Here is a 26472-nt window from a genome sequence, read left to right on the forward strand (position 1 = left end):
CCATGTTTCAAGTCCTGTCCACACTCCTTCTGAAGTAGAGAAACTCCCTCAGGGCTTGATGGTGAAGGAGGGTCATATTGGACTGTGCAAAATACAATCAACCTGAACCAGCCTTTTACTGATTACCTAAACTCACAACAACTTTGACTGACATTATTATCAATAAGCAGTATTTGCATAAAGCGGTTATGGCTATGAGAAGTAGAACGAAATACCCACAGAGCTCGATGAGGAAGGTCGTAAGCAGGCCACAGGAAAACACATGCAGCCAACCTGACCCAGTCTTTACGACTGACCTGGTAACCTGACTACCTGATCAAAGCCTCTGAACAAATAAGTTATCAGTCCAGCCCACTGATGGCACTAATAATAAACATAAATACTGATTACAGGATTAATCTGACGGAGGCTACAGATCATTGATCAATAGCAGTCACCATCCTTCATCCTAATGTGGTTCATCAGGTCAGCCGTAAAGACTGGTTTAGGTTGGCTACATATGCTTTGCTGCATTTTATTCAGAAGGAAGCAGCATTTTCAGGTGTTTTACAGTTAATATGCCTCTAATCAATAATAAAGAAATGTCATTTCTCAACTACAGCACCTTTATGACAAAACATGTGAGGGTGGCAAATGATTTACACTTTAAATGATGTATAACATAGGCTTTTGTACTGTACATCCACTAGTTAATATTTGTAGCATAGCAAGTTTTGTTCAATCTTTTCCATGACTTATGGGAGTGAATACAATAGTGAAAATATAGCATATAGCAAATAAAAGGCCAATTCAAATTGCAATGTTACGTGCAACCAATTGATTTATTTTCAATTGACACATTACAGGTAAAACGGATCCATTTTCTCATTATTTACAGAACAAAGTATTACTACATCAGCTGGGTCAGTTATAGAAACATCAATATAACTCACATTATACATGAGCATTCTCATGGTCTAAACAGTTGTTCCCTCTCCCACTATTTGTTTACAGCTCCTATCGTCCCCCACATTACCAGTGAATGAACTCAAGTCGTATAAAATTAATTATTGTTACAAACACATTCAGGCCCCATTTTGAGACGCTACCACAATCTTATGCTCCAGACTAGTTTTGAGAATTTTTGTGCCAGGTGTTTAAATGATTTGAATGGCTTTGGCAACATCAGCAGATGTTTGCACTGTAAACACAACACGTACCCTCAGTGTGGTTGACTTGTTGAGAGAACCAGGTCTGCTTTTACCCATAGTTGCTGCTTTTCTGCCTACTTCTATCGTAGTGACGACCAAAACACATATCCTACCAAATACCAGTTACAATGGCATAGGTACTGTTTGTAGTTCTTTACCAATAACAATTCATTGTCTAATGATTTGTATTGACAAAATGTTCCTGACGTGTAATGCCCTATTTAAATCCCAAAGCATCCCCGGACGTTCATGTTCTACAACGAGGCCATTTCCCTCTGTCAGAAAACTCCTTTTAACGCTGTACTATTAGGAAATATATTTGAGAGATACCTATGACAAAATGGTCTTAATATGATTTTAATAAAGACAAGGAGGATACATGAATCCTCTTTCACAGCGCCTCTCTTTAATATCGCCAATAATAAACCCCTAAATCTGATAGCCTGTTTTAGTCATACAAAACCCCTTGAGTGTCCCATGAAAACAATCTTGTTATTAGAAGATGCCATTCAAATTCAATGACTGTTCTAGCTTCTAGGCTTTTCAGCATGGCCAGTCCAGGCTGACTGCACAGAGCTTTCAGCGCTATCCAGCTGCTAGATTTCAGGGCCAAGGTGGATATATTGTTTTAGCAGCTCACCTGTCCCCTATGGAGGGTCATATGACACACAAATCCTAACACTCAGCTGGAATTCTGGGAATACACATGCAATATTATTTCTCTGTGGGGTTTATTTCTCTGAGTTACCGTGGAGACAGAGTTTCCCAACTGATAAGACCAGTCCGTTAGTCATTATGAAATAGCACTTCCAACTGCGACTTTATGTTGCATGAAACTGCAATTCGAAAACTTTTTTAATAACAGCTTGACTGATAGACTCAAGTGAGAGGAGTTTTCCAGGGAGATATTTTCTGGTCATCTGACAAATGTTCTCATAGACATTTCAAAAGACTAAGGGGCAGTTTCCCGGACACAGTAAGCCTGGTCCTGGATGGAAAAGCAAGCTCAATAGAGAGTCTCCAGTGAAAAGCTTTTTAGTCCAGGACTAGGTTAAATCTGTGTCTGGGGAAACCGGCCCTGAATGTGTCTAAGAAATGGGACTGACAGACATATTCCAAAACACAATGGGATCCTCTTTTCAGGAGGAGGGTTAATCAACATGAGTGACAATTGACCTCTTGAGTGCCAAATGATGATGATAATTATTTTTGGCTACGCTCAAATTCAGTCTTTTAAATGCCAGTAATATGAGAGCATTGATAAATAGTGAAAACATAACACACTAAAACAAAAATCTATTTGATTAAATCTACCTCTATCACCCACAGTCTGTTGTAGACTAAAGCAGAAAACCATAATGACATGCATAAGACTAAAGACTCAAAACAACAAAAACACCAATTTCAGTCCATAAGATCCATTCTAGCCCATAAGTCCTTAGAGACCGATCATAGTCCCCGTGCTTTGACCAACTGATCCTGTGATGAAGAGGGTATGTCCCCTGACCCCGCCTCCTCCACAGGTATCTCCCTAGAATTCCCCTCAGCGTCGACAACCACGACTGTCCTCTTCAGTTCCTCATAGCGTCTCTGTCTCTCGGCTACGGCAGCGCAGGCCACCACCACCTCGTCTGACTCAAAGTCGTAGTCCTGCTGGAGCTCTGGAGGGTTCAGGACATCCCGTTGGGCCTCCTCCTCCCGCTGGGTCTGGTTCTGGGCCGTCCGTCTCTGCTGCAGCAGCTGCCGCGCCCACGCCAGGTCATCCGACCAGAGGGGGCGCTCTGACGGACACAGGTGGACCGCTACCTGGAAGGACCTCACCGCCTGTTGACAAGACGAAGACCTTTGTGCTATTTTCCTTTCTGTTAACATCTTTTTATTGATTTAAGATTAACACAAATGACTGGTATTAAGGACAAATATTTATTGGGGAAGATTTAAGGCTTTGAAAGGAAAGGTGTTTAGATTTTGTGTAGTTCTGTCCTTGAGCTGTTCTTGCCTATTGGTGTTCTGTACAATGGCATGTTTTATGTTGAACCCAGGAAGAGAAGCTGCTGCTTTCACAACAGCTAGTGGGGATCCTAACAAAATACCAAAGCATTGACGTGATATGACCATTGGAGAAGCTTGATGAGTAAAAACAACTGTAGTGTTATGGTTGTCCCCAGGGGTCCTGTTTCTATGTACATTGCTAGTGTATGGTAATCAGACCCTTTCACTGGGAATGGGGTGCAATTGTCTTGAAATAGGAATCATGGAAATGAACAAAGTTAAGGGAAGGTCTCTAATGTACATTTATGTTTTCAAACGGGGTGGTTTGTGCTTTTTTATACTATTATCCGGAAAACATTCAGGGCTTTGTTTTGAAATCAGACACAAATGTATTCAATTCAGTTGATTTAGATCTGCTCTGAGACTAAAAGGAGTAGTGGGTGTTGTTGGTCACAATATGCCTGCTGAGAAGAAACAGAAAACAACTCCAATGCTACAGAGAAAGTCACATGTTGACGGTTCGTTCATATTACAATCAAAGATCACTCTACTAGACGGTCTACAGTAATCATGTAAAAAATGCTGTACATCTAAAAGCCAAAGGACGTCAAAGAATCTATAGCACTCTCTTTTCAGTCCCACCATCTGTAGAGTGAACAGTTAAAGTCGTAATAGATACGTTTCCTAGGATCCCTATGTCCCGGAAGAAATACGTTCAAAAGGATCCGTATGCAGGTCTGCCGTTTCTGCATAATAATTCCTCTAATTTGATGTGAGGAAGCGTGAGACTAGCAACAATGTGAAGCGTCTCTCTTCAGAATGTCAGCTACAACAAAACCTCATTCCTGTCACATTAGTTTCATTTATAGAGCGATTCACCGCATCATTACTACAGCCTCCATCCATCATTCACCTGACCAGTCATAAGCACATAGATTTACACATAATTGTCTAACTCTGGAGGAGGGCAAATCATACTTCACATTCTAATGGGCTAATAAATCAAACCATTGCCCTGCCGGTGGAATTATGAATTTAATCTTTAATCTCACACTAAGTACTTTTCATGATAATTGTTGAGTTCGCAAATTACATCTGATTGTGACCGAAATCAGTTGAATACCATTAGAAGCTTCCAGCTATCTCTGTCAGAGCTCAAATTAATAACAAAGTATCTCAGACAGACCAAACTCAAATGACTCAAGCTTTTGTTAGGTGATTCATTCTAAGATGGGGCTGATGCAGGTTCAGTAATGACCAAGAATAACCTCATCCCCCTCATTCTAACCTAAAGGCACTGATCAGCATCAGTGTTTACACATCAGTAGATTAAAAAGATATACAACTTTATTTATCCCCTTGGGAAATAAGATTGTTAGATAATAAATCTCAAAAGCAGATAATTGCTCTTATCCCTTTACCCTGCCCGCAACCTTGGGTCGAGCAATAGCCAGCTCCTCCACGTCCGCCCGGACCATGTGCCGCTCCATGGGGGGATTGGGCTCCACACCCCCTCTGGGATGCACGCCCGGACTAAGCTCCGCTCCATGGGGGGGATTGGGCTCCACACCCCCTCTGGGATGCATGCCCGGACTAAGCTCCGCTCCATGGGGGGGATTGGGCTCGCTCCACCCCCCTCTGGGATGCACGCCCGGACCAAGCTCCGCTCCATGGGGGGATTGGGCTCCACCCCCTCTGGGACGCACGCACGGACCAAGCTCCGCTCCATGGGGGGATTGGGCTCACTCCGCCCCCTCTGGGACGCACGCCCGGACCAAGCTTCGCTCCATGGGGGGATTGGGCTCGCTCCACCCCCTCTGGGACGCACGCCCGGACCAAGCTCCGCTCCATGGGGGGGGAATTGGGCTCGCTCCACCCCCCCCTCTGGGACGCACGCCCGGACCAAGCTCCGCTCCATGGGGGGATTGGGCTCGCTCCACCCCCCCTCTGGGACGCACGCCCGGACCACCTGAAGGCACCACAGACTCTGGGCTCCATTAAAATTGGCCTAAAAAACATCCTCTTTGGGAAGGCCTTCAGTTAGTTATTGCTGTGTTCCTTGTTGGCCTTGTAGCGTCAGAGGTGTTCTTTGTGTCAATGGGCAGGTCTAGTTGAGTTCTTATTTGTTTATGTCTCTTGTTATTAATTATTTTAACTCACTAACTGTAGCGCTTCGACATAATTTTTCTACGAAAAGCACATTACACATTCAATATATTATTATTTATTACTAATACTATGGGTAGTGCCAGGATCTTTTTCTGGCTACCAGGGAAAACTCCAGGCCCTGATTATTTAGTTGTACACTCCTTATCCCATGGGTGGTGAAGATGCATCCTCTTGCCCTCTCTCATTCACCATCTCTCCTGCACACTCTCCCTCTCCTGCTTTCTCTCTACCTCCTCTTATTCTTCTCAGGGTCCAAATGAGAACACGATATGATTGACAGAATGGTGAAGAGATTTTACTAGCCACCATTACAGGACTCAGCAATCACACCTGGACTATTATGGCCTGTATCTCTATGTTAAAAGGATGGGACTTAAACAACTTTGTCTCTCTAATCTCCTCAAATACCAGTCTTAAAGGAGACCTCAGCTCTTATTAGGCCAACATTCCTGAAATGGACTGGTTTGCCCAACTGGAACAAGTATGCAAACAAAACTACTATAAAGGCTAAGTCAAGCGAAACTGTCAAGAAAAAAAGGTTTTGACAAATGAACTCTGGCAAGTCAAGACTCATAGGATAAATGGTTTGTATTCACACAGTTCTTTCAAACAGATCTTTCAAAGATGGAATTAGGTCTTCTGTGCTCCTTCTTTCTCTCATTTCAACAACGATCCCCCAACCAAATGACAAAACCGCCCCTTAGATCTGATAGCCTACTTTTGTCATACACTACATATAAAAATGGGATGTTTTATTATAATAGCACATATTCCATTCAGAGTCAATCAGGGCACTAGGTAAATACATAGAGAAAGAAAGATACATAGGAGGAAGTACAGAGAGAGGGAGAAACAGAACAAGAAAAAAACAAGTGACCAAGAGAGAAATGGACAGAGAGAGAGAGAGAGAGAAATGGACAGAGAGAGAGAGAGAGAGAGAGAGAGAGAGAGAGAGAGAGAAATGGACAGAGAGAGAGAGAGAAATGGACAGAGAGAGAGAGAGAAATTGACAGAGAGAGAGAGAGAGAGACATGTGTATGTGAAGCCAGAGATCACTGCGCCCGTCTTTGTGCAAACAGGGCGCTACTCAAACATGTCGATGCACACAACGTCCTGAAACGAGACTGAACAAGGCCCTCTAAAAATAGACTGGCATTTTCTCCTCTCCATTATATATGTAAGCGTGTATATATTTGGCGGGCTATAGCTCAGGTAACTTTCAACACTTCCCATTGTTGTTTTGGGTAAACTTCTGACAGTTAAGTTGCCCTGGGACATTAGAGATGTAGAGATGTACACACAGGGCCATTAGCCATAGGGGTTCTCAGTTCAGCTAGGTGTTTTTTCTCTCCTGTCTAAGAGGCAGAGCAGCAGTCCAACTGTGATCCAGCCAGGTTTCATACAGGTTCAGGCATGCACTGTGGGACACCTTAAGTGATCTTCCATGCCCCAGGCACTTGGGTGTGCTTTAAAAGAAGAGCAACTTTATCCCAGCGAGACAGGGAAAAGTTAAAAATAAGAGCTCAGGGTAATGACTGACATTTTAGTGTCTGTGGGGATGACAGACAAGCTAGGGCCCCTTCCCTACAGTCCCACCTCCATACAGTAACATGCGAGACACGTACGACTCTGCCACCTGCTAACCCTGTAGTGATGTCAGAGGGAGAAGTGCATTATGCACTACAATCTTAGTTTTTCTGTTCATGGATCACAAGTTAGGTTACCTGCTTTTCACACTAGAGAGCCAAACCTCGCAGAGCCAATCCTAGCAGAGCCAACCAAGCTGTACGAAGCTGGCCTGATTACACATCCTCCAAAGTTGCTGGAACTGTGCTCAACAGGACCATGTGAAAAGAAAATATCCGAGACAGCAGTTTGTTTAGGGTTGGCACGACAGTGTGGAAAATGTGTAGGTGGTAAAACTGACCAGGTCCACCTCACCCAGACTGAGCTGGGCACGGCCTAGTGTCTGCCAGCCCTCCCACCACAGGGGGCGGAGCTTCACAGCCATCTCTGCTGCTTGCACTGCTGGGAACACCTCCTGCAGAATGGTCAGCACCTGCAGAGGTCAAGGGTCAGAGGGCAAGGGTCAAACAGACTCTGCATAAAGGGTCATATTTTGCACCATCACGGAAGTAAACTGTATGTGTGTTGTCTCTGGGATTAGGGGAAAAGTCACATTTGCATCCTGAATAAAAAATATAATAAAGGAACATTCTATTCAACTTTAGCAACAGATAAATAAACAGATATGGTGACACAGGCAACACAAAGTAACTCACAAAATGGTGAGGATGGTTAACGTCACTTATAAGCCAGTCGCACTCCTCCACCATCCCAGCATCAGTGACAGAGATAACTGAGGCCTGTTTGTCAATTCAGCGGTCAGTAGGAAATTAGATCACAGCACCCGGCACCAGAGGACTGATCACTATGCATGTGAAGCCAGTCATCCTCTGACGGATATTCCTTAGTGGCGTGCCTGTGGAAAATGTGCTGGTCGTGACGTTATAGTGCAGTCTTATTGTCTACGTTATGTATTATAATTAGCAATGCCAGACAAACTAGGGGCAGGATCCTGGTAAATAACCTGCTATTACATTACAATGAGGATAGAGTACTGGGAGGTTCAAGGCCATGATACACAGGGACCTTTAGTGATATACTGCTAATCATCGGTCTCTGGACTGCAGACCACAGGAGCTACCTCAGCACTGTGCTGTACTGAGGTAGAGAGGACGGAACCAGCATACTGAGACACTGCTTTTGTTTAACCAAGAGAGAAACGTGACTCAAGAAGTGATTGTTTAAGACATGAGAATAATAAATGTGGTTTATCAGAGATGATATATGTTGACATGTGTGGGGAAATAACAAACAGTGAAGTCTTTGAAACACCCCCCCCTCCCCGCTCTCATATCCTGTTTTAGACTATTATTCTAGGGTAAACATTATATTCAACGGACAATAAAGTTAGTCCTCAACATTCATGCCTCATGCAGCTTTACAGAAAGACATCAGTGATGACTGAGCTGCAATGGGATCTCACGCCAATCAAAACGCTCAAAGGAGAAAGTGACGAACACAGGAGGACTAGGCATTCAAAGGAGAGTGTGATGGACAGACACAAAGAGGACAGTGCATGTCATAGAGAGGCTAATTGAGTTAAAGGGAGGAAGGTGATAAGAGAAAGTGAATGGCAAATGTCTGAGTTGCATCTGTCTCAGTCTTCTGGCGCTGAGAGAGCTGTCTAACGCCTGATAAGAGACTCCTAGAGCTCGTCGTGCAGCATGTGGAGAACGCCCAACTGATAGAGACTGGACTAATGGGGACAGATATTTTTATTGCACCGGTCAGACAGTGTTAAAACTGTGTAATGAAACACATCAGAATATAGTTAATGAGGGGGGGGAAATGTCTCCCCTGCTACAGAGCATAGAGTTCTGCGTGTTTGTGACCCCTCTTTATGTGTCCCTTCTAAAACATGACCAATAAAGTTACTTAGCAGCCACAAATACAGTATTTGAGTATTTGAGAACTTGGCTAAATGAGGACACGTAATTAAATTCTTCTCAGATTTCATATCATGGTTGATAATGTCAGCCATTAAAAGTGGGGAGAGAAAATGCTGCTTGGAAAGGTTAAGGCTATATATAAGGAGAAAGTTAATTGTGGTACAGATACCATTGGAGAAGTGTGGGGACACGTGGTGTGACTACAGATCACAGTCAGGGATAGCCCACTGCTCTGCTCTATGATTCCCCCCCAATCACATCTCTGTTGGCTAGCTAGCCTAATCTCATTGACACCTGAGTGTCAGGGGAGGGAGGGAAGAAGGAAGATAGGGAGAAAGACCCAGCCAAATCATGAGAAAACAAAAAGATAATTACCTGACACATTGGAAAGAATTAACCCAAAAACTGAGCAAACTGGAATGCTGTTTGGCCCTAAACAGAGAGTACACAGTGGCAGAATACCTGGCCACTGTGACTGACACAAGGAAAGCTTTGACTAATGTACAGACTCAGTGAGCATGGCCTTGCTATTGAGAGAGGCCTGCCTTCTCAAGAGAAGACAGGCTATGTGCACACTGCCCACAAAATGAGATGGTTCCCACACTGATAGTCCCAGTGGAGCCCAGGTTGGATGGTTTCCACATTGGCAACACCATGCCGACCAAACCATGTCCTCTGCTCTAACTTTAAAGCATACCAATGTGGCAGCCGGGAGAGGGTTAGGTGAGAACTGAGAACATCCTGATGACATGGGATCATGAGCACGTCAACATGCACACTGCACACACAGTGTGACACACACAATCTTTGACCATCTAGGACAAACCATGTCTATCCTCTACTTACTATCCCTATATGAAGAGATTCACTTTGAAATCTTTGAAAGACACACTATATTTGTACTGTACCAGCACAGAGAACAAGAAAGAGAAAAAAGGGATCATACAAAACAAAATGTTCTGTGTGTAGCAGAGACAGACACTGTATCTGGCTGTACCTGGCCGTACCCGGTCCCAAATGGACGTACCCGGTCCCAAGTGGACGTACCCGGTCCCAAGTGGACGTACCCGGTCCCAAGTGGCCGAACCCGGTCCCAAGTGGCCGAACCCGGTCCCAAGTGGCCGAACCCGGTCCCAAGTGGACGTACCTGGCCCTAACATGCTGGCTGTGGTCTGGGGACTGGAGAGTTGGAGAGCAGGAAGGAAAGCAGGTTAAGTGTCTGAGACCTGCAGTACTGTAATGTACGTCATGTAATGTACTTCATCTCGTACAGTAGAGGCTTAGAAGGGGCAAGAGGAGGAGGGAGAGCAGCAGGAGGAGAAGGATAAGTGGCTGAGAGCTGTAGTATTGTAATGTACCTGGGACTTCATCTCATACAGTAGAGGGTTGTCTGGAGTCAGCTGGATGGCTTCATCCCACCTCTTAATGGCCTCCCAGTGTCTGAGGAGAACACAAATAAAACGGCCTTCCATTATCACCGTCAGGGTTACAAACTGTACTCACACACAAACGTTGCATACAAGCAAACTGGGAAAATCTCAACTACTGTACTGTGGCTATACTGGGCTTACAGAAGACGAGGGAGTACAGGAAAGAGAGCATTATAAAGACCACATAAAGCATAGAATCACTGTTTAGCTTAGTGGTGTTGATCTCTCTACGTGCCTCACCTGTTTGATGCCGCACCAGTGTGAGCAGACGGAGCTACATGGAGCCGTGACAAACAGCAGAACATCAGACTCACTGTTGTGTTAAAGTTTTCATAAGAATTATTGTTAAACGCCTCTGGTTAAGAGTTCAATTACGCAAGGCCATAGTCTGACGTCTGTCTGGGAGGCTGAATGACCCACTACTGACAGACGGATGGACAGACAGACTAGGATCAGCCAACAGACTGATGCTGTAACACGACACCAACGCCCACAGATAGCCTTCGGTTTTATTAACCTTCATTGTGGAATGCAAACATACGCACACACTGTATGAACAGCTTACGGTTGATAGGAAATCCAATAAAGTTATGGAATCAGACACTCCCTGTGTGGTTGTCCCTCATCTGGGAATATTACATGTATTATTGAAGGGATTGTTAGCTTATTAAATACCATATGATATCAGTGGTAATCTATGGATCAACATGAGTTACTTCAGCTATATTTATTGTCTGCTGTTGAGTCCATGTGGCTATCAAGTGGGATCCCGAGTGGCACAGCGGTCTAAGTCACTACATCTCAGTGCTTGAGGTGTCACTCACTACAGACATCCTGGTTCATATCCATGATGTATCACAACTGGCCGTGATTGGGAGTCCCATAGGTCGGCGCACAATTGGCCTAGCGTCGTCCGGGTTCGGCCGGTGTAGGCAGTCACTGCAAATAAGATTTTTTTCTTAACTGACTTGCCTAGTTAAATAAAGGTTAAATCAAAAAATACATTCAAATCAACCTGTCTTCTTCGTCACCCGTCAGGTGGGGTGGCAGGTAGCCTAGTGGGTAGAGCATTGGACTAGTAACCGAAAGGTTGCAAGATTGAATCCCCGACCTGACAAGGTTCAAATCTGTCGTTCTGCCCCCGAACAAGGCAGTTAACCCACTGTTCCTAGGCCGTCGTTGAAAATACTAATTTGTTCTTAACCGACTTGCCTGGTTAAATAAAGGTTTTAAAAAATGAACTAGGACTCTGAAAGGAAATGGTTCTAGCAATCGAGATGACTACCATCGGCTGTTTTTCCAAAGTGATTCAAGTTTTTCCACCGTGGTTGATACATTTTTCGAGGTTATCTTTTGAACCTGCTTAGAAACACTGGATGTGCATATGTATCCAAGCCAGCAGCACATGTCCCAAGTTCCTTCTCTATTCTAGCCACAGAAAACATACCCAGAGATAGTGTAGTGTACAGGACTGAAATAAGCCTATGACCTATTTAGTTAACACTAGTGATGGGGTGGAGGGGGCAATAGATATATATCAATATTATATTTGAAGTATTTGATATTTGAAGTATATAGAAAACTATTATTTTTAAATAGAGTTAAAAGGGCTGAAAACATGTTATTTCCCTGACTGATCTAAATGTTTTCCTATGCTCTTGGTCTTCTATCTGCAGCAGACATATAGTGAGCAACATGTTTGGAATATCAAATTGCAATAAAATCACAGTATCGAATCGCAATACCTAAAAAACAGGGAGAATCGCAATACATATCGTATCGGCACCTAAGTATCGTGATAATATATTGTGAGGTCCCTGGCAATTTCCAGCCATAGATAATACCATACAGACATATCCAAACAAAAGGATTACATCTAATACCTATAAGCATACCTCTGCCGTGAGTAACTCAGGTTATGGACTAAGATGTCAATCATGATGGGCTAAGATGTAATGATCAAATGGGATCAAACCACACCAACTAGCCTAGCCATATGTACTTCAGGAAGAACGCAATAAGCTGAACAACTAGGCCATTATGTGAAAATGTCATATTCGAATGATGATGTTAATACCTGCTGTGCTTATTATTGCAACACACACACACCCATGACGTCAGCGAAAAACAAATAGGGCGTTCTTTGTTAAAGTGTAAACACAGTTAGAAGATGTACCTGAAAATGTTTTATATTATTGTTTACCCAAAGTCAGTGTGACTGAGTGAGTGATTTAGTCCGAAAAAGAGGAAGTTAAGCTCATAGAATTTGTGTGCAGGATTTAAAATCAGATCAATTTTCTTCTGGCTGACTCACCCAGATGGCCACACAATCGCGCACACGAGTGTGTAAACTGCAAAAGGCCTCCGCTCACAAACAAGTAGTTAGCTAATAACAGGGAGATGTCCAATTACATCAGGGGGATCTAACCCTCATTAATGAGAGGCTGACATCAGGGTCAATGTGTTTAGAGGTGGGGGAAAACCCTAAACCATATCCCTTCCCGGCCAGATTCAGGGTCCAGTTCATTATGCACCAAACCAGAAATTGGACTGAAACGGAGAGGCCTACGTGGACTTACCGTTCCAATGAGGTCATCATTGTAAATAATAATTTGTTCTTAATTGACTTACCTGTATAAATAAAGGTGGGGGGAAAAATCTGTTGCGACACATTTTAAAAGTGATTCCCTGCAAATGGCCACCGGACTATTACATTGACCCCCCCAATTTGTTTTGCACACTGCTGCTACTCTGTTTATTATCTATCACTTTATCACTTCCCCCTACCTACATTTACAAATGACCTCTAAACTGTACCCCCGCACACTGACTCAGTAACGGCACCCCCTGTATATAGCCTCATTATTGTTATGTTATTGTGTTACTTTTTACTATTTTTTACTTCAGTTTATTTGGTAAATATTTTATTAACTGTTCTTGAACTGCACTGTTGGTTAAGGGCTTGTAAGTAAGCATTTCATCGTAAGGTCTACACTTGTTGTATTCGGCGCATGTGACAAATAAAGTTTGATTTGCATGCCCTAATGAATAGCACCGCCAAACCCCTGGCCAGCTACACTGAACCAGAGAAATCAAGAGACATTGTTTCCTAAGCAGAATCCAGTTACTTTTGACTAACCATCTTTCTACACTTGGTCACCCCTGGCAACATGGGTCTGTTAAAGTAAGAGGAGCAATATCAACTAACGTCAGATATATGGGCATTCATTGGCTGAAAGGTAAATTGTTATATACAAAAGGTCACATACTGTACAAGCACGATGGCAGACATGACGTATTTTATATCTAGCCTAATATGTGTGATCATGTGAGTCGAATCTAATTCGAAACCCATTATAAGCCTGATAGTTATATTTGAGCTGGACATAATATAAAAATATATATATATATTTAACCTTTATTTAACTAGTCTAGTCAGTTAAGAACAAATTCGTATTTACAACGACGGCCTAAGCCGGACGACGCTGGGCCAATTGTGCACCGCCTTATGGGACTCCCAATCACGGCCGGATGTGATACAGCCTGGATTCGAACCAGGGACTGTAATGACGCCTCTTGCACTGAGAATCAGCTGATTATTCAATTTCAGTGACTAATGACTAACGAGTCAAATTGGATTGTCTTCATCATGTCATTGAAAACTCCTTAAAATGACAAAAATAAACATGTTTTTTATTTTTTATTATTATTATTATTTCACCTTTATTTAACCAGGTAGGCTAGTTGAGAACAAGTTCTCATTTACAACTGGAACCTGGCCAAGATAAAGCAAAGCAGTGTGACAAACAACAGAGTTACACATGGAGTAAACAAACGTACAGTCAACAACACAGTCTTTATACAGTGTGTGCAAATGAAGTAAGATTGAGGTAAGGCAATAAATAGGCCGAAGTGGCAAAATAATTACAATTCCGCAAATAATGAATGTGCAAGTAGAGATACTGGGGTGCAAAGGAGCAAAGACATGCAGTTCAAATGGCTGCATGACTACATTACAGGGTAATTCTGTATGCAGACGGTCTACTATATAACCACAATGTACACACGATGACAAAAAGCATTGAGGTTGAATATAGCTCAGCATCTGACTCAGCATTGAGTACACCAACTTCTGAATATCTTATTACAATTAAATGATGAAAAACAGTGTTAAGAGCTGCATTTGTTACTATCATCATCATCATCCCACTTAAGGACAACTATGGAGCAGAGAACAGAATGATACACTGACATAGCGGTCTAGTAATTACTATGTATATGCGTCCCAAATGGCACTCTATTCACTATATAGTACACTACATTTGACCAGAGCCCTATGGGCCCTCATTAGTAAAAAGGGTGCCATTTCAGACAGCCGTTGACAGTCAGCTCCCTCCAGCTAAACACTTATGCGGTTGAAGACAAAGAACGATTGATGATATTAATTTCTCTGGCATGGATAAAAAGCTTATGAATATCTGATGCTGAAAGTCTGATGAAAGACAAACTCGGGGGGAGAGAGGGAGGGAGGGAGAGATAGGGAGAGAGATAGAAAGAGAGCGAGAAAGAGTGAGAGAACGAGCAAGAAAGAGAGGATGGGTGGGTTGGAGAGTTTGGATATGACAGAGTAGCTGGGTCTTGGAAAGGACTGAATAGTTGATGAGTTGTAGAAATATATACAGTATTTCTATTATCATAAAATAATATTACGGATTAGGCTCCAAACAAGCCTTGAAAAACTCAAACAAGAATGATGCTGTGTGTGCATCTTGCTAGCCGTCACTCAAATGGCAAGGGGCTGAAGCTCATTGGCTTGAATTCGAATTGCTAGGGGGCTGGCCCACATGGGGGAAAACGGCACTGAACAGCTTCCAGTAAATAGTCGCTTTGAAACGAGGGATTATGTGGCTAATTGAGGTAAAACAGCAATTCTGATCATAGACTATGCATGTATGAACTACACATTCACAAATCCAGCCCAAAGCAGGAGGTAAAAAAAAAGAAAAAAAATACTATTTGCCAAGGTTCCAGAGCAGTCTTTAACCCATTCACATCCTCTAACTATATTTTGTACAATATCAAAATGTGCCATAGAACAAATTCTGTTTGCTGTAAATACATGAAATTTGGTGCAAAAATGTTTGCACGTGTCTACACAAACCACATGGAAATTTTACAATTGTCATTGTGTATCATACTTCCAGTGTCAAGTTTGGGATTTTGAGAAAATGTGAAATAAATCATTCATCATATGTATTTTGAAATACATTTCAGAATAAAAATGGTTTAAAAGGATATAGTATTTCTACTTGACCTGTTCTAAGCACAAATACGCCAAATATATGATTCACCTCATTGTAATTTGTGAACTACAGCCATTTCTGTACCGCACTGTATTTAGTCTCTGGACTCAACGGGTACATTTCAAGAATCAAGTCATGTTCAAATAATCAGATCAGGGTCCATATCCAAAGAGGATCTCAGAGAAGGTCATAGGAATCCTGTTAAAACCAGTTTTAACACACAAAAAACTCCCAGCTCAGAGTAGGTTTTAAGACACTGCCCAGACGAACTCTGAGCCAGGAGTAAAATCAACTCAAATCAAATATGACTCAAAAATTTCATCTCAGCTGGTAATCACGACAGTTTGAGGTACTTCAAAGGAAAGATAGTGATGATGCTCATTGCCATTGTTACAAATGATGGGGAGTTAACAATCGCAATGAGGCATCGCCATCTGTGAATTCTATACGTAACACGCTTCAGACAAACACGGTCAATGTGACTGTACATGAAAAATTGCAGTGGTAAATGTTTTGCAACAAAAACCGATCTACCTGAATAAAACGGGGAGAGACCTACCTGCATTTGTCCAATAGAAACTCTCGTTTGCTTTTTCCGTTTGGAGTAAACATTCTTTTGTTGCAAAATTACACCCTAGGCATCAAGTCACATGGCGATAATTCTGCATACAATTTCGCATTCAAACGTTTGAAAGGCCTATCATTTTTATCGAACACAATCAAAGTTAACATAAGCCCTAGATGTCTTCAATTGCCCAACTTATAGGCATGCCTAATTTAGACAAATTTTAACATGTTGGGTTTAGGCCTGGGCATAGTACTATTACAGCAACAACTTTAGTTGTTAATGATCCTGTCAATGCTTTAGACACTCAAATTAAATGTGCGGCTTTGTTTGTGGACCTGTTGATCATGCTATTTTATTGAATAAGTTGTCCTTGATAAGCCTGAGCTCTGACACCGGCTCATGGTTTCACGATTATCTTAGTGACAGAACTCAAGCCATCATGATTGATGAGGTTAAATCTGAATTTCTTGAAGTAGATAAAGGTGTACAACAGGGGATGATTTCAGGATCGGTTCTCTTCACTATTTAAATAAACACTATTGGTCAATCTGTTAAAAATGGTAAACTTCATTTATATGCAGATTATATTATTATGTATCCTATTGCCCTGACTGTTGTTCTGTGTCAAAATTACAGTAAGATGTAATACCTATACAGGAATCCCTTGCTGATTTAAAACGTGTGCTTAATACAGGCAAAACAAAATACATTTTTATTTTAAACTCTTGTAAGAACGTTTCAGATGAACTACATGTTCACTCATTAGATGATTCTCCAATATAACGTGTTCCTGCATATAAATACTTAGGCATTTGGATTGATGTGGATTTGACGTTTAGAAAACAGAGATGAGCTGGTTAAGAAGCTAAGATTTAAAGTTGTCGTTTTCTACAGAAACAGATTGTGCCTTTCTCTAAACAATGGGAAGCAGATTATTCAATTAACATTTTTATCTGTCCTTGAATACGGTGACATTTTTCAAAGTGCAGCTGCAACTACTCTTTGGATGCCATCTACCATAGTGCCCTTCGTTTTGTTACAGGTGACAGTTTTGATATTCATCACTGCATCCTGTATCAAAAGGTTGGCTGGACTTCGGTAAAGAGCCGTAGATCTATACATTACTCCCATTTTGTTTACAAGGCCCTATTTTATAAACTTAACTTTTCTGTTGAAATATAGACACCCAAGTTGTCAATTTAAGGTATTGTTTGCCATCATGGACAAAAACAAAGGGGCGTCATGTCAACTACCCAGGTCTAGATTAATTATGGATTGATCATATCGAAATATCATAAAATTATTTTAACAACTCCAAAGCAATTGCATGTGGTGCAGGAACCACTGACTCGCTACGTTTTTCAATTATCAGGACACCTGCTGGTAACGCTTAACTGGTTAGGACATCTCATGAGGTGTCTTAAATATCTGTCCACTAGGTGGGACTCTTATGACCAGAGAGGCTTCATGCAAAGCTTTTATTTTTACCCTTAAGAGTAGGAGTAAAATGTCTATATTCTCACCACTTACAACCAATTTTCTACTCTGAGACACTTTGTGGATACGGGCCCAGATAGATAGATAGATAGATATCTCTCTCAAAAAAAAAGGAATACACACACACACACAACGAGTATATATGCATTATAAGCAAATCATATGCATGTCAATGGAGACTGGAGAGCGAGTCATTTCACAGCGGTTTTCCCTTTTCTCATATTAAACATGTTCAGATCTGAATAACTGTTGGTATACACACTGAGTGTACAAAACATTAGGAAAACCTGCTCTTTCCATGACATAGTTTTCACCAGGATTCACCTGGTCAGTCCCTTATTGATGTAACTCAAATCAGTGTAGATGAAGAGAAGACAGGTTAAAATAAGGATTTTTAAGCCTTAAGACAATTTAGACATGGATTGTGTATGTGTGCTATTCAGAGGGTGAATGGGCAAGACAAAATATTTAAGTGCCTTTGAACGGGGTATGGTATTTGGGTGTGACACCCATTTGAGTGTGACATGAAACTAACGCTGCTGGGTTTTTCACACTAAACAGTTTCCTGTGTGTATCAAGTATGGTCCACCACCCAAAGGACATCCAGCCAACTTGACAACTGTGGGAAGCACTGGAGTCAACATCGGCCAGCATCCCTGTGTAACGCTTGACACCTTGTAGAGTCCATCCCCCGACAAATTGAGGCTGTAGGGGAAAGGGGGTGCAACTTAACAGTAGGAAGGTGTTCCTAATGTTTTATACACTGTGTATTATTGCCTTGACTGACATATATAAAAACAATATCTAAAAATCCACACACATCCCTAGAGCACATGCAGTATAAGCTAATTCAATGGAGACTGGAGAGTGAGTCATATTACAGTTTTTTCTCTGATCTTAAACATGTTAAGATATTGATCATTGTCTGGACCAATATATCTAAAGAAAACCACTCAAACTCACAATCACACACACTCCTAGAGTCTATTACGCAGTATAATCAATGGAGAGTGAGGCATGCTACAGAATTCTCCCTCTTTCTCTCCCTCTCACAAGCACACGTGTGACATACCACAGACATACAGTACAAACATGCGGGTGAGCATGGATATGTCATGGTAGGGTGAGGTATGCAAAATGGGTCATCTTGGAGCCCTTTCTGACCCCTTCTACCATGGGCAAACATGCATGGAAGATTTCGTTCAAATCAAAAAGGGTACAGTCAAAAAGGGATTCAATTAATCTAGAACCCACACTTACTGATAATATACATCTGGCTGGGTTTTCTATGCATCAGGAAGGACAGCTACACCTGGTAAGACGAGGGGTGGGGGTGTGTGTCTATTTGTCAATAACAGCTGGTGCGCGATGTCTAATATTACAGAAGTCTCGAGGTATTGCTCGCTTGAGGTAGAGTACCTTATGATAAGCTGTGAACTACACTATCTACCAAGATAATTTGTATCTATAGTTTTCATAGCCGTCTATTTAATACCTCAAACTGATGCAGGCACTAAGACCGCACTCAAAGAGCTGTACAAGGCCATAAGCAAACAAGAAAATGCTCATCCAGAAGTGGCGCTCCTAGTGGCCGGGGACTTTAATGCAGGCAAATTTATATACAGAGACACATACAAAGTTCTCCCTCAACCTCCATTTGGCAAATTTGACCATAGTTCTATCCTCCTGATTCCTGCCTGGGCTCCCGAGTGGTGCAGTGGTCTAAGGCACTGCATATCACTACAGTTCCTGGTTCGGATCCAGGCTGTATCACATAAGGCCGTGATTGGGAGTCCCATAGGCCGTTCGGGTTTGGCTGTTATTGTAAATAAGAATTTGTTCTTAACTGACTTGCCTAGTTAAATAAAAGGTAACATTTAAAATATATATATATATATATATATATATATATATACACACACACACACACACACACACACACACACACACACACACACACTGCTCAAAAAAATAAAAGGGAACACTAAAATAACACATCCTAGATCTGAATGAATGAAATATTCTTAAATACTTTTTTCTTTACATAGTTGAATGTGCTGACAACAAAATCACACAAAAAAGATCAATGGAAATAAAATGTATCAACCCATGGAGGTCTGGATTTGGAGTCACACTCAAAATTAAAGTGGAAAACCACACTACAGGCTGATCCAACTTTGATGTAATGTCCTTAAAACAAGTCAAAATGAGGCTCAGTAGTGTGTGTGGCCGCCACGTTCATGTATGACCTCCCTACAACTCCTGGGCATGCTCCTGATGAAGTGGCGGATAGTCTCCTGAGGGATCTCCTCCCAGACCTGGACTAAAGCATCCGCCAACTCCTGGACAGTCTGTGGTGCAGCGTGGCGTTGGTGGATGGAGCGAGACATGATGTCCCAGATGTGCTCAATTGGATTCAGGTCTGGGGAATGGGCGGGCCAGTCCATAGCATCAATGCCTTCCTCTTGTAGGAACTGCTGACACACTCCAGCCACATGAGGTCTAGCATTGTCTTGCATTAGGAGGAACCCAGGGCCAACCGCACCAGCATATGGTCTCACAAGGGGTCTGAAGATCTCATCTCGGTACCTAATGGCAGTCAGGCTACCTCTGGCGAGCACATGGAGGGCTGTGCGGTCCCCCAAAGAAATGCCACCCCACACCATGACTGACCCACCGCCAAACCGGTCATACTGGAGGATGTTGCAGGCAGCAGAACGTTCTCCACGGCGTCTCCAGACTGTCACACGTGCCCTGTGCTATCATCTGTGAAGAGCACAGGGCGCCAGTGGCGAATTTGCCAATCTTGGTGTTCTCTGGCAAATGGCAAACGTCCTGCACGGTGTTGGGCTGTAAGCACAACCCCCACCTGTGGACGTCGGGCCCTCATACCACCCTCATGGAGTCTGTTTCTGACCGTTTGAGCAGACACATGCACATTTGTGGCCTGCTGGAGGTCATTTTGCAGGGCTCTGGCAGTGCTCCTCCTTGCACAAAGGCGGAGGTAGCGGTCCTGCTACTGGGTTGTTTCCCTCCTACGGCCTCCTCCACGTCTCCTGATGTACTGGCCTGTCTCCTGGTAGCGCCTCCATGCTCTGGACACTACGCTGACAGACACAGCAAACCTTCTTGCCACAGCTCGCATTGATGTGTCATCCTGGATGAGCTGCACTACCTGAGCCACTTGTGTGGGTTGTAGACTCAGTCTCATGCTACCACTAGAGTGAAAGCACCGCCAGCATTCAAAAGTGACCAAAACATCAGCCAGGAAGCATAGGAACTGAGAAGTGGTCTGTAGTCACCACTTGCAGAACCACTCCTTTATTGGGGGTGTCTTACTAATTGCCTATCATTTCCACCTGTTGTCTATTCCATTTGCACAACAGCATGTGACATTTATTGCCAATCAGTGTTGCTTCCTAAGTGGACAGTTTGATTTCACAGCAGTGTGATTGACTTGGAGTTACATTGTGTTGTTTAAGTGTTCCCTTTATTTTTTTGAGCAGTGTATATATATATGGGGGCTACAATCTTCCCAGCTCTGCAGATTTTGCTGCGAGGAGGCAGAGTCATTAGATCATTTATTTTGGAACAGTCCATATGTAGCTCGTGTTTGGTCACAGGTCCAGGAATGGCTGAAGAACTGCAACATTTGCCTAGAACTAACGCTGCAGATAGCAATAGTGGGTGATTTGAAAAGCCATAGTCAATCTATCAATAATATAATAATTTCTTTAATTTACAATCTGTAGAAGCTATGAGATTAGAAAGGTTCAGCATCACAGCACAGTTGAAAAATATATGTCAAATAGAAATCCAAAACGGACGGTGTTAAGAGATAGATGGGAGGGGTTGAATGGAGCTGAAGGGTGGGACTAATAACAAGATAAACAATGTAAAACATACGGGGTCTGTAAAATATATATAGGTTCAGAAATGTTGTGAAATAGCACAATTACAAATAGAATGGACATCAGAAATAGAGGAAGGACTAAAAACAAACTAAATATAACTATTGTAACAGATTGTGTCTGTAAAATGTGTATAATATGTATAAACTGAAGGTAGAAGCCTAAGTGTTATTGTTTATTAGTTTACGCCAATTAGGGGAAGGGTGGTAGGGTTTCCAGGGAATAATAAAGGTATATTCTAAAAAAAAGTATGCATATCTATATAGGTAGGTATATATATATATATATATATATATATATATATATATATACACATACATACATACATACATACATACATACATACATACATACATACATACATACATACATACATACATACATACATACATACATACATACATACATACATACATACACACACACACACACACACACACACACACACACACACACACACACACACACACACACACACACACACACACACACACACACACACACACACACACACACACACACACACACACACACACACACACACACACACACACACACACACACACACACACACACACACACACACACACACACACACACACACATATACATACATACATACATACATACATACATACACACATATACATGCATAAACATTCATATATATATATATATATATATATTAACCCCCAAAAATATATGGGGGATTGGAAATGATGCAGACAATTACATTGATGGAAGCAACAATCTTTCCACAATATTAAGCTGATTCACCCCTAAAAAAATAAAATAAAAAAACCTCTCACTCCACGTGAGCAAGACAAAGGAGCTGATCGTGGACTATAGGAGAAGGAGGGCCGAACACGCCCCCATGCACATCGACGGTGCTGTAGTGGAGCTGGTCAAGAGTTAAGTTCCTTGGTTTGCACATCACCAACAAACTATCAAGGTCCAAACACACCAAGAGAGTCGTGAAGAGGCCACAACACCTTTTCCCCCTCAGGAGACTGGAAAGATTTGGCATTGGTCCCCAGATCCTCAAAAAGTCCTACAGCTGCACCATCGAGAGCATCCTGACTGGTCGCATCACCGCCTGGTATGGAAACTGCTCAGCATTCAACCGTAAGGCACTGCAGAGAGTAGTGCGTACGTGTCAGTACATCACTGCGGCCAAGCTTCCTGCCATCCAGAACCTATATACTAGGCATGTCCGAGGAAGGCCCAAAACATTGTCAAAAGAGGTCTGCTCCCAAGCCATAAGACTGCTGAACAATTAAATGTACACCCAGATTATTTACATCGACCCTTTTGTTTTTACACTGCTGCTACTCGCCGTTTATTATCTATGCATTGTCACTTTACCCCTTCCTACAAATTACCTTGACTAACCTCTACCCCTGCACATTGACTCGGTACCGGTACCCCCTGTAGATAGACTCGTTATTATTATTTTATTGTGTTACTTTGGATTTCAATTTGTTTACTTTAGTTTATTTAGTAAATATTTTCTTAACTCGATTTCTTGAACTGCATTGTTGGTTAAGGGCTTGTGAGTAAGCATTTCACAGTAAGGTGAACCTACACCTGCCGTATTCGGCGCATGTGACAAATAACATTTTATTTATTGCACAGCAAAAAAGGTAAAACATAGTATTATAGAGTTCCCACAAATTAAATATTCAATCACAGAAACCAGTTAGGACATAAACAAGATTAGCTTCAAACTCCTCTAGGCCTATTTGTAAATAAATTCAGAACAAACAGTTGGGCTTTCCCACCAGGTGTTGCTTGTGTGTGTGAGCGAGCGTGTCGGTGTATGTCTGTGGTATGTCACATGTGTGCTTGTGAGAGGGAGAGAAAATAGTGTAGCATACCTCACTCTCTATTGACTTGCATTGGATTTGATTATACTGTACAACATAATCTTGGAGTGTGTGTGATTGTGAGCGGATTTCTTTAGATATTGTCTATATATACAGTACCAGTCAAAAGTTTGGACACACATACTCATTCCAGGGTTTTTCTTATTTTTTTTAAACTATTTTCTACATTGTAGAATAATAGCGAATACATCAAAACTATGAAATAACATATGGAATCATGCAGTAAACAAAGAAGTGCTAAACAAATTCAAATATATTTTAAAATTTGAGATGATTATAATTTTTTTTGCTATTTTTTTATTTTTATTTCACCGGGTAGGCCAGTCGAGAACAAGTTCTCACTTACAACTGCGATCTGGCCAAGATAAAGCAAAGCAGTGTGACAAAAACAACAGTTACACATGGGAAAACAATCGTACAGTCAATAACACAATATAAATATCTGTATACAGTGTGTGCAAATGGAGTCAGGATGTAAGGCAATAAATAGGCCAATAGTGGCAAAGTAACTACAATTTAGCAATTTACACTGGAGTGATATATGTGCAGATAGAAAAACTGGTGTGCAGAAGAGCAGAAAAACCAAAACATATGGGGATGAGGAATGTAGTTGGTTGGTTGGGCTATTTACAGATGGGCTGTGTACAGCTGCAGCGATCAGTAAGCTGCTCTGACAGCCGACGCTTAAAGTTAGCGAGGGAAATAAAATCAGTGATTTTTGCAATACGTTCCAGTCATTAGCAGCAGACAACTGGAAGGAAAGGCGGCCAAAAGAGGTGTTGGCTTTGGGGATGACCAGTGAAATATACCTGCCGGAACGTGTGCTACAGCGAGTGTTGCTATGGTGACCAGTGAGCTGAGATAAGGCGGAGCGTTACCTAGAAGAGACTTGTAGATGACCTGGAGCCAGTGGGTTTGGCGACGAGTATGAAGCGAGGACCATCCAACGAGTGCATACAGGTCACAGTGGTGGGTAGTATATGGGGCTTTGGTGACAAAACGGATGGCACTGTGATAGAAGAATCTCAGCAAAATTGGATGCAGTCTAAGTAGCCACCCGTTGCCTTGACAGCTTTGCACTCTCTTGGCATTCTCTCAACAAACTTCATTAGGTAGTAACCTGGAATGCATTTCAATTAACAGGTGTGCCTTGTTAAAAGTTAATTTGTGGAATTTTTTCCCTTCTTAATGCATTTGTGACAAGGTAGGGTTGGTATACAGAAGATGGTCTTTCACCAAATAGGGCTAAGTCCATATTATGGCAAGAACTATATGAGTGGTTTTATATTTTTTAGAAACGACAGTCCATCGTCCCGTTAAGACATGAAGGTCAGTCAATATTGTCATAACCTGTTCGGGTCAGGTTACCGTGGACCACACTCCTACAAGAGACATATTTCACACCCGCCAGAGGGGGAGAGATCGAGAGGTATGAGGTGGGGGGTTTTATGACACCTCTCGCCCATTGAACTTCTTAAAGACAGCAGACAAAATCCTTTGTCCTCTCAGTATGGAGGAATGGAATGTATGATGGGCCTATGTAGAACATGCAATAAATGGACTTTGTGACAATATGTTTCGTCAGCCAAAATGGTAGTAATGACCATAGATGGAATATGAAAATGAATGTCATTTTTGTTATGTTATTAAAAGTTAAATGACGACGTTACAACAAAAACTTTTTAAAAGTTTCTTTAAATGCAGTGGCAAAAACCATCAAGAGCTATGATTAAAATGGCTCTCATGAGGACCGCCACAGGAAAGGAAGACCCAGTTACCTCTGCTGTGGGGGAATAAGTTCATTAGAATTTCCAGCCTCAGAAATTGCAGCCCAAATAAACGCTTCAAAGAGTTCAAGTAACAGACACTTCAACATCAACTGTTCAGAGGAGACTGCGTGAATCAGGCATTCATGGTCGAAATGCTGCAAAGAAACCACTACTAAAGGACACCAATAAGAAGAAGAGACTTGCTTGGGCCAAGAAACACGAGCAATGGACATTGGATCGGTGGAAATCAGTCCTTTGGTCTGATGAGGCCAAATTAGAGATGTTTGGTTCCAACCGCTGTGTCTTTGTGAGACGCAGAGTAGGTGAACGGATGATCTCCGCATATTTAAAAAATATATATATTTCACCTTTATTTAACCAGGTAGGCTAGTTGAGAACAAGTTCTCATTTGCAACAGCAACCTGGCCAAGATAAAGTAAAGCAGTTTGACACATACAACAACAGAGTTACACATGGAATAAACAAACATACAATCAATAATACAGTAGAAAATTCTATATACAGCATGTGCAAATGAGGTAGGATTAGAGCGGTAAGGCATTTAATAGGCCATGGTGGCGAAGTAATTACAATATAGAAATTAAACACTGGAATGGTAGGATGTGCAGAAGATGAATGTGCAAGTAGAGATATTGGGGTGCAAAGGAGCAAGATAAATAAATAAATACAATATGATGAGCTATGTACAGGTGCAGTGATCTGTGAGCTGCTCTGACAGCTGGTGCTTAAAACTAGTGACGGTGGTAAGAGTCTCCAACTTCAGAGATGTTTGCAGTTTGTTCCAGTCATTCGCAGCAGAGAACTGGAAGGAGAGGTGGCCAAAGGAAGAATTGGCTTTGGGGGTGACCAGTGAGATATACCTGCTGGAGCACGTGCTACGGGTGGGTGCTGCTATGGTGACCAGTGAGCTGAGATAAGGCGGGGCATTACCTAGAAGAGACTTGTAGATGACCTGGAGCCAGTGGGTTTGGCGACGAGAATGAAGCGAGGGTCATCCAACGAGATGGTCGCATCGGTGGGTAGTATATGGGGCTTTTGTGACAAAACGGATGGCACTGTGATAGACTGAATCGAATTTGTTTAGTAGAGTGTTGGAGGCTATTTTGTAAATGACATCGCCGAAGTTGAGGATCGGTAGGATGGTCAGTTTTACGAGGGTGTTTGGCAGCTTGAGTGAAGGATGTTTTGTTGCGAAATACGAAGCCGATTCTAGATTTAATT

At 42.1% G+C, this 26472-nt stretch overlaps 1 protein-coding gene across 3 annotated transcripts in view; it reads right to left on the bottom strand.

Moving 5' to 3' along the window:
- Window positions 1–798: 798 nt before the first annotated feature.
- Window positions 799–26472, bottom strand: part of LOC139408485 (tetratricopeptide repeat protein 33-like) — a 47680-nt gene continuing 22006 nt past the window's right edge. The window contains exons 3-5 of one of the 3 annotated variants that reach the window (XM_071152445.1): window positions 10225–10306; window positions 7279–7410; window positions 799–3014 (exon numbers count right to left, since the gene is read on the bottom strand). In XM_071152445.1, the coding sequence (XP_071008546.1) occupies window positions 2640–3014; window positions 7279–7410; window positions 10225–10306 (589 nt within the window). In that variant the 3' untranslated portion in view covers window positions 799–2639. The remainder of the gene's footprint in view (window positions 3015–7278; window positions 7411–10224; window positions 10307–26472) is intronic. The other 2 variants (XM_071152446.1, XM_071152447.1) reach the window with 2 other exon arrangements.

The sequence above is a fragment of the Oncorhynchus clarkii genome, chromosome 5 (assembly GCF_045791955.1).
Source record: "Oncorhynchus clarkii lewisi isolate Uvic-CL-2024 chromosome 5, UVic_Ocla_1.0, whole genome shotgun sequence".
Lineage (NCBI taxonomy): Eukaryota > Metazoa > Chordata > Actinopteri > Salmoniformes > Salmonidae > Oncorhynchus > Oncorhynchus clarkii.